The sequence below is a fragment of the Ipomoea triloba genome, chromosome 15, assembly GCF_003576645.1.
Source record: "Ipomoea triloba cultivar NCNSP0323 chromosome 15, ASM357664v1".
In the NCBI taxonomy this organism is placed as follows: Eukaryota; Viridiplantae; Streptophyta; class Magnoliopsida; order Solanales; family Convolvulaceae; genus Ipomoea; species Ipomoea triloba.
In genome coordinates this window covers 21,879,475-21,889,173 of record NC_044930.1, presented here as the reverse complement: position 1 = coordinate 21,889,173, position 9,699 = coordinate 21,879,475, and the positions used below count along the sequence as shown (strand labels likewise).

General features: G+C 34.6%; 1 protein-coding gene across 3 annotated transcripts in view; it reads right to left on the bottom strand.

Moving 5' to 3' along the window:
* LOC116006685 (PX domain-containing protein EREL2-like) overlaps window positions 1-7,856 on the bottom strand; it is a 9,675-nt gene extending 1,819 nt beyond the window's left edge. Inside the window, exons 1-10 of one of the 3 annotated variants that reach the window (XM_031247156.1) lie at window positions 7,733-7,856; window positions 7,354-7,454; window positions 6,537-6,647; window positions 5,926-6,024; window positions 5,666-5,752; window positions 5,042-5,150; window positions 4,062-4,867; window positions 1,106-1,270; window positions 756-995; window positions 104-316 (exon numbers count right to left, since the gene is read on the bottom strand). In XM_031247156.1, coding sequence (XP_031103016.1) covers window positions 104-316; window positions 756-995; window positions 1,106-1,270; window positions 4,062-4,867; window positions 5,042-5,150; window positions 5,666-5,752; window positions 5,926-6,024; window positions 6,537-6,647; window positions 7,354-7,443 — 1,920 coding nt within the window. In that variant the 5' untranslated portion in view covers window positions 7,444-7,454; window positions 7,733-7,856. Of the gene's footprint in view, window positions 1-103; window positions 317-755; window positions 996-1,105; window positions 1,271-4,061; window positions 4,868-5,041; window positions 5,151-5,665; window positions 5,753-5,925; window positions 6,025-6,536; window positions 6,648-7,353; window positions 7,455-7,732 lie in introns of those variants that run through there. The other 2 variants (XM_031247157.1, XM_031247158.1) reach the window with 2 other exon arrangements.
* Window positions 7,857-9,699: the final 1,843 nt, after the last annotated feature.

Genomic DNA, 9,699 nt, shown 5'->3' with positions numbered 1-9,699 from the left:
CCCCCCCCCCCCCCCCCCCCCCCCAAATCATGTCTGAAATCATGAAATTCAATGTGGGAAAATTCCAAAAAGACCAAATCTGAAAATGTAACCCTGGAAGTACCTCTATGAGCAGAATATTGATTTGATTGTCAGAAGTTGTGAGCAGATGCATGGCATCTGGTAGTGATTGAAATTTTTTAATAAGGTTTTCCTCTTCATCAGCTAAGTTGATTTTGCACTCTTCAACCCTCTGTTGAAGAATTTCACAATCATGCAGCAGCTTCCACCAAGCAGTTGATCGCTCACTGATTTGTCTTTCCTGTGCATGCCGCCTCTGAAAATCCATGTAAAGTTTCAAGAATGTAAAATGTATTAAATAACATTTAACAATCCAGATAGCTGTTAACACATGAAGCCAATTTATCCTCAATATAGAAAGTTATGATTTTCATTGAACAAATATTTTGATGATCAACTAGCTTTCATATTCACCCATGCCCTTTTGCTTTTTTCAAAGTAGTGTTGAAGTAAATAGAGCTCAAGAGTCAAGACTATATGAATTGTGAAAATTGGCTTTGATATGGTAATTGTTAAGAAGGGAGATAACTACTTGCAGCCTCAACAAGGTCTAAGACCATAAGATATATCCAAAGAAAAGGCTAACTAGATGATTCAAGGAAAGAACATGTACTACTGATTGTAGAGAAAAAGGTTAACTAATTGTTTCAAGGAAAGGACATGTACACTGCATGAAATGGAATACCAAGATATACCTCACTTTCAGCTTTCTCCTTGATTGATTCGCTAAGCTGATGCTTCAATTCTGATTGAGAGCTTCGAAGAGTTTTAACTTCTTTAATGAGAACTTTAATGTCGGCTCTTGATTTTACTTCCAGCTCTTGATGTCGTTTCAATAGGTCCTCAAACTGTAGTTTTGTGGCTGCTAATTCCTGTTGGAGTGCATCTTTCTCCTGATTGAGATTGGTTATTGAGGAATCTTTATTTATTTCACCCTGATGAAGTTTCACAAATTATAATCTGGAATGATTACTATACAAATTCAAAAAAAAAAAAAAAAAACACGATAGCTAAAGAAAAAGGTATATGGTTAAGCAAGCACAACCTGTTGTGAATTTAGTTTATGTTCCATCTCCATTGACTTCCGCCGAAGATCTTCCATGTCCCACTGCATCTGAGTAACTCTTTCCCTCTCAACCAATATTGCCTGTTCAAGGTTCTCTTTGCTTTTTTCTTTAGTTGCTTCAAGCTCCACTTCCAAATCTTTGACCTATACATAGAATACCTAAAACCTCAGATAAATCTAATACAGTAATACCACTGCAATTCATGAAAGTCCAGTGTTGCAAAAATCACGCCTAGGCGCTAGGCGCTGGTCGACCGCCTAGCGTATCACATTAAATGGTGGTCTAGGCGGCTGGCCGGCTAGGCGACCGCCTAGGCCGCTTAGGCGCTGACTGCCTAGGCGTCGACTAGACCGACTAGGCCTTTTAGTCGGTCAATTAACTATTGTTCTTTTTTTTTTTTAAATGGGTTATTTCACTCAAAACAATATCCTTTTGAGCGAAATAATCCTAAATTGTACAAACTTTAGCTATTTTTTAGGTTAATATTTAATATTTTAGTATTAACTATTAAAGTATTATATAATTTATAATTATTAGTCTTTAAAAAATTAAAATACTTAAACAAATTTTTAAAAAATAAAAAATAAAATAAAAAAAGAATAAGGGTCAAATAGGCCACTGAACTACACACAAAAATACAATTAGGCCATCGAACTAAAAAACAATGCAATTGGGTCCCTGAACTACACGAATTAATGCAATTTCATCCAAAATGACCTGTTTTACGTGATGTGCCGGTTACCTATTTTAAAAATAATATTTTAAATAAAATAAATAATTAAAATTAAAAAAAAAAAACTACCGGCCGGAGACGAATCGTCTCCGGCCGGCCTCGTCTCCATGGCCGGAGCTTCGTCTTCGTCTCCGGCTCCGGCCATGGAGACGACGACCTTCGTCTCCATAGCCAGGAGACGAAGGTTCTCCTGGCCATGGAGACGAAGGTCGGCTTCGTCTCCGGCCAAGGAGACGAAGGTCCACTTCTTCTCCGGCCAAGGAGACGAAGAGACGATTCGTCTCCATGGCCAGGAGACTAAGGAACCTTCGTTTCCTAGCTATGGAGACGAGGCCGGCAGGAGACGCTCGCGTCTCCGGCCGGCAGTTTTATTATTATTTTTTAATTATTTTTTAAAATTTTAATTTAAATTTTAATTAATTATTTTATTTAAAATTATTTTAAAATATCATTTTTAAATTGGTAACCAGCACATCAGGTAAAACAGGTCATTTTGGATGAAATTGCATGAATTCGTATAGTTCAGGGACCCAATTGCATTGTTTTTTAGTTCGATGGCCTAATTGCATTTTTGTGTGTAATTCAGTGGCCAATTTGACCCTTATAATACACGGACACCTAGGCGCCGATTAATCCCCGGCTAGGTGTCCTAGGCGCTAGGCGCTCTCCGAGCACTCTCCGAGCGCCTANCAGCTCTAACTCAAAGAGGCAGTGAATTGGCTAATTCCTCATTTCCCAATTCATTTGGAGATGGGTGTGCTGAGATACCTAAAGCTTCCAAAGCATCTGTAAACACAGAAATTCTTGGAAAAGACTTGAGTCTTCCTGATCATATACAGTTGGTCCTTCCATCAGATCAGCGTCATAAAATGCATAGGGTTCTTACCACTATGCAGCGGAGATTGGTTACAGCAAAAACTGACATGGAGGATCTTATTTCAAGATTAAACCAGGAAATTGCTGTGAAAGATTACCTCTCAACCAAGGTAAGGTGGGAATTATTATAGTTTTTCTTAAGTTATTTATTTTTAGAAAATAATTAAAGGAATTTAAAAAGTTGACTGCTTGTTACTCCTACTCTGGATTTCTTATGCTAACATGGGAAAAAAATTTTAAAAAATGCCCAATGTAGTTGGGGGTGTTCTGATGAATAACAGACTCTAGAAGGAATTCTACTCTTTATTGCAAGGATAATTTACCTTCCTTTACTGCTTCTGGAATTTCTTTATACCACGAATGAGAGTTTAAAATCTATTGATTTGATTACGTCCACTGGAAGACTTTCACATGGTTGAAAAATCGCTAGGCGCTCGGAGAGTGCTCGGAGAGCGCCTAGCGCCTAGGACACCTAGCCGGGGATTAATCGGCGCCTAGGTGTCCGTGTATTATAAGGGTCAAATTGGCACTGAATAGGAGACGAAGGTTCTCCTGGCCATGGAGACGAAGGTCGGCTTCGTCTCCGGCCAAGGAGACGAAGGTCCGCTTCGTCTCCGGCCAAGGAGACGAAGAGACGAAGGACCTCGTCTCCATGGCTGGAGACGAGGCCGGCCGGAGACCCAGTTTTATTTTTTTTTTAATTATTTTTTTAAATTTTAATTTTAATTTTAATTAATTATTTTATTTAAAATTATTTTAAAATATCATTTTTCAAATTGGTAACCAGCACATCAGGTAAAACAGGTCATTTTGGATGAAATTGCATGAATTCGTATAGTTCAGGGACCCAATTGCATTGTTTTTTAGTTCGATGGCCTAATTGCATTTTTGTGTGTAATTCAGTGGCCAATTTGACCCTTATAATACACGGACACCTAGGCGCCGATTAATCCCCGGCTAGGTGTCCTAGGCGCTAGGCGCTCTCCGAGCACTCTCCGAGCGCCTAGCGATTTTTTCAACCATGTGAAAGTCTTCCAGTGGACGTAATCAAATCAATAGATTTTAAACTCTCATTCGTGGTATAAAGAAATTCCAGAAGCAGTAAAGGAAGGTAAATTATCCTTGCAATAAAGAGTAGAATTCCTTCTAGAGTCTGTTATTCATCAAGAACACCCCCCAACTACATTGGGCATTTTTTAAAATTTTTTTCCCATGTTAGCATAAGAAATCCAGAGTAGGAGTAACAAGCAGTCAACTTTTTAAATTCCTTTAATTATTTCTAAAAATAAATAACTTAAGAAAAACTATAATAATTCCCACCTTACCTTGGTTGAGAGGTAATCTTTCACAGCAATTTCCTGGTTTAATCTTGAAATAAGATCCTCCATGTCAGTTTTTGCTGTAACCAATCTCCGCTGCATAGTGGTAAGAACCCTATGCATTTTATGACGCTGATCTGATGGAAGGACCAACTGTATATGATCAGGAAGACTCAAGTCTTTTCCAAGAATTTCTGTGTTTACAGATGCTTTGGAAGCTTTAGGTATCTCAGCACACCCATCTCCAAATGAATTGGGAAATGAGGAATTAGCCAATTCACTGCCTCTTTGAGAAGCGATATCACTTCCAACACTCTCAGCTGAAAACTTTCTAGCATGATGAATTATGTGACTATGATCTTGCTCTGAAAAATGTGCAGTCGTATCACCTGAAATATATGAAGATTTCATTGCACTTCCATTGCTCATACTCTCCTCCATAACATTACTAATCTCTTTTGCATGGGTCTTATGCCTAGGGAAACTTCCAAGTTGCTCTAAAATAGCCTGTCCCATGAACAAGCCCTCATCTATATTGGACATACCATACTTCATAAACTTATCTATTGGACTCGTTAAATCCTCATCCAGTGAGAGATCTTCAGTCCCCAGTTCAGAAGGATTGCCCCTCCCATGGCTGGTTGAGTCAACATCAGATGCCTCATAAGCAGTGTCACTACCATAATCAGATGCAAGTGATGAACTGCCAGCTAGTATAGACAAGCCTGCACTAGGATGAACTTCAAGAGAGGAAGCAGTGTTATTTACAGGTGATCTTGGTTCTGAAGTGAGCTGTTGTTCATCTTGAAACGCTGAAACAGTTTATAGCAATAACTTTCAGTAGAGAGAAGCAAAAATTAAAAAGAAAGAAGGCATACCAACATTTTAAACAGAGTTAAAAATAAATTCCCACACTTGTGTGATAAGTTACATTGAATATTATATATCACTAGTTTTCAAAATGTGATAGACAATGTAAGACATACAAGATCTAGCAGCTGCTTCGAGTTCAAGAAAGGATGCTGTTGCAACACTCCTTGATAAATCAATATCAGACAGTAATTTTGTCATCCATTCCTCCAAAGAAGAACGTCTCTGCACAATGAAGCCATTGAAAGTGAAATCCACTTTAAGGAATTATTGTCAGAGTAATTCCAGCAATATGATAAAATTGAACAGATAATAGCAGTTATTTAATTAATAAGAATAAAGATGGACACTAAAAGATGTCAATATACTATTGAAGCACATGGAAATACTAAAATTCCCATACAACTCTATTTTATGACCTGAATTGACCTATTCAGCTGGGAAAAGATAGGATGGACACAAAGTTGAATGTTTTGTTATAGAAATAGTATGAAACAGATAAGCATTATATAAAGGTAATATTGTTTTAAGTTAATCAAAATTCTCAGATACTGAAAAAGACTGACCACTCAAGGAAGGTTATCTTTTGGAATGTCCCAAAAAGGAAAGGGAAATTATAAATCATGAGAAATTGAGGAATCGCTAAAAGTAAGTCGTGATAAATGATTCCACAAGCCTTAATATTCATTAGAAGAGAAAAGCCACACTGGTAGTCAAAGTCATACAATTAGTTTGCTTACCTCTTCCAGTAGGACCTTGGTTTTCAACCGTGAGAATCCCTTTGGTGGGGCTGGTGGGAGATTTTTCTTGGGGAATATTTTTTTTAGCTGTAAAATAAATTTATTGTCAAATAATGTGCTACAAGATACGATACAAACAAATGTTGACAAAGATCCACAAAGGTTGTCTATCAACTGAAATCTGAGCAAGAATTAACTTCATATTCCCTTATGACATATTGAAGATCTACACAATAACTCAAAAGAATGTATAGACTTACCGCAGCATGAAATTTCAAGAAATCATTAAATCTTCTAAGTACAATTCGTGTACTTGTGATCCCATCTGGCGACTGTAAGCCAACCACAACCCTGTAAAACTGCCCTTTAAGAGTGTTAATATTGCTTTACAACTAGCAGTCTTTAGATGCAAACAAAACTTGAATAAGATAATTGCCAATTTGCCATCATGTGTAATTTAGTAAAAAATTTTCTTGTAACAAGATCTGAATTTTCTCAAAAAGACGGAAGAGGATGGAATTAAGACCAATTACAGTTCATATTCTAAACAATATGACACTGGAGTTTTTTTTAGTTGGTGAAGTGGTCATTTAAGAGATAAACACATACAAGATATTTTTAATAGTTTTAGGACTGTCTTCTAAATATTAACACCCCCTCCCCCTCAAAACCCTCCTTATGAGTAGCTAGGTTAAATTTTCGAACTTCCAGAATAAATCTAAGATTCATTGAATTCTTCTGTACATTCCCACATGTGTTTATATTTCCTTTCTAAATGTGGCAAAATCTCCAACTATGTCATAGAAAAGCAATTTTTAAGGGATGACATAACAAACATCTAGTTCTTGCATTGAACAAACTATTTGAATACCACTACAGGATCTGAATCTCTTGATTTTGCAAGGACAACCCAGGAAGGAATTGTGACACAATAACTCCACCCTGTGTGAGGATCATGAGGCCATATAGTTTCTTGTCCTGCCTGGAAAGTGAAACAAAGAAAATTAAGTTGCATAGATCTCAATACTGATCTGAATGAGATCAATACGTCCCACTGCTATTTAACTCAGAAAGAAGAAAGGAGCATAAACAAAACATATTCATCACCAAAGCTTGTAAATCAATAATAAGAAAGTAGTTGTTTTTAATGTTGTTAGATGAACATCCATAGCACTATAAGCAAAACAGTTATTACCAAAGTTTTTCAGGTTTTTTGTCAACGGGTAAATAACTTCATACACTGAGAAGCTCAATATACAAAATTTTCCAAGTTTGCTTCAAAATCAAGTTTGTTTTACCATCAAACTGCTGCTACATGGAATCTACACTTCCCTCATCATAATAATATTACTTTTAAACTGATATCATTATAAGCAACAAGAACTGATTAACATTACCATATTTCCAGTTCTCCCCCCAAAAGCTGATCTTAAGCTAAATTTACATAAATTTTCTTCTCTTAGTTCAAAACTAAGCTTATGTTAGCATCAAGCTCAATGAAATCAGAGTATCAGGCAATAGAAACAAAATTCAAAACCAATTGATCCTATATTCAATCAATTGACATTGAAATTAGCCTCATTCCAGTGTGACAAAGAAAATAATCCAGAATTCAACAATAAACAAAAAATCGGAAATTAAAATATAAAAAAATAATAATAATAATAATAAATAAAATAAAAACTTACCCATTTTTTGGGGGGCGGACTCCAATCCATTCCCAATGGCAAAGGCGAAGTCCCATCGTGCCTATGCTTCGGCGGACTTTGCCTCTGCATCCCTATTCCTACTACAACACTACTATCAATCAGTTCACCTCTCTTCCTGTATGCGTGCACATATAAAGATTGAAATATCTAATATAATCTAAATCAAATCCAATTATTTTGAAAGTGCAGGCAGTATAATCAACGGAATCCTATGAAACTGAAGGGATTAACGATGGAGAAAAGGAACTAGGGTTTTGGTGATCTGATCAGGGAAGGAGAAGACGAGTGAGATTTAGAGAATTGTGGGAAAACTATGAACAGAGAAGAAATGGCGTATTATAACGATAGAGAGTGAGACCTGGCTAAAAAGCGCCCTCTGCGTAGTACATCTCCTTCCTCTTCCTGTCCTTCAGAGAGAGAGAGAGAGAAAGAGAGTGCGTGTCAGTTGCGAAATGACGCGCGTCGGACGCTATTGCCGCACGAGAAAAATAAAACAAAATGCTTTTTTTTTTTTTTTGAGAGCAAAACAAAATGCTTTTCTTCGTCTTCGTTCTAAATGCTTTTATATATACTGGCTTTATACGCAAATGGGTTAATGCCCAATGTTTATTTTTAAATAAATATTTGAAAGTATATCAATGCAAAATTATATATGAGAAATTTATACATAGGTAATTGAATGTCAAAGTTTTTTATTTAAATATCTAACTCAAAATATATGAGTCCAAGATAATATAGAAAATTCATTATAATTATTACTAAAATAAATGTTTACAACCTTGTAAAATCGATAGTCTAAATATTTGGTCTAAAAATGATAGTCTAAATAAATACTACTTTTAATTTGAATTTTTCTAAGTGGTTCTTAATTCTCTTTTGAGTAGCATTGTCATTGTCTTCATCTTTACTATTTGATCTCTTCCTTTTTGTTGGTAGTGTGTTATTTGCAATTCGGATATTGTTGGTAGCATAGATGACAACGTCATGCAATGAGATTATGATATAGGAGCTATGGACTTTTCTTTAGGTGTTCTGCTTGGCGAGGTTCATTTGGTTCAACCATTATTGTTGAATGATTAATACAAATTAGAAAATTTAAAATATTATGTATTCCAAAGATATTAAAAGGTAGTTTCTCGCTTCAATTTGCTGGGTAATGGGTTATTTGAGTACTTTCATTGTCAACAAATCCCCCAAGTAATTAATATGATTGGTTTCAAACTATTCTTTTTTATTTTTTTCATGGTATTAAAGAAATACATATGTATCATTTTTTGGTGTAACTACTAATTTATTTAATTCAATAAGAGTAAAATAGAGTGATTCCACTTCAATTTGTTGGGTTATTATTTGAGTACTCTTTTTGTCAACCAATCCCCAAGTAGTTAATATAATTAGCTTCAAACAATTTTAAAATTTTTTTTCATAGTATTAATAAAATACTTGGTAAATAAATATATAACATAAATTTTGTATTATAACTTTGATATTTAATTACAAGATATTGTAAAAATAAGATAATGGACAATGTAATGAATATCAATTAATAAATTTGAATGTAAAGAATCTTTGCATGAGAGAAAATAAAGACAATATAACTAATGAAATTATTTCTCTTATTTAATTTAATTTTTTGATAATTAATAATTTTTCAAATAAATGTATTGTAGACACATAATTCTAAATTAAAGAAATGTATCATTTTTTGTTGTAGCTACTAATTTATTTAATTTAATAAGAGTAAAATAGAGTGAGAAACTTAATTATGTCAAATTTGATTGAGATGCGGTTCGAACCTAAGACCTTTCTTATAGAAATTAATGGGTAAGTTAAAAGTTAACGGAATATTAACGGAGAAGAGAATATTTAACGGAAAACTTAACGGATAATCATAAAAAAGGTTAAATTAGGTAATCTCTATTAATAATATTAATCTGAATTATCTTAACCATCTATTTGATTAAATAATTCATCTGAACCATCCATTTGATTAAATAATTTGACCGCCATTTTTTCTACCCATTTTAGGCTTAACTCTTTTTTGCTCTTATTAGTATTAGTAGATTATTATAGTGATGGAAATATGTCGAGTCCATATGAGCTTTAAAAAATAAGTTTGGACCTGTTACAAAAAATTTAAGCTGTGAGTCTAAATTTGGTATCTAAATTTGTATTTGTCTAACCTTTTTGTTAGGTTCAAGCTGAAATTACAATTAGCCTGGAACTTTTTTAAAATTCTATTTTAAGTAGGTCATTAAAAAAGTAAATTATACCATGGCTAGGGCTACCTTGGTAGATCTGTGTTCAAAAGATCTTGGTTCAAAA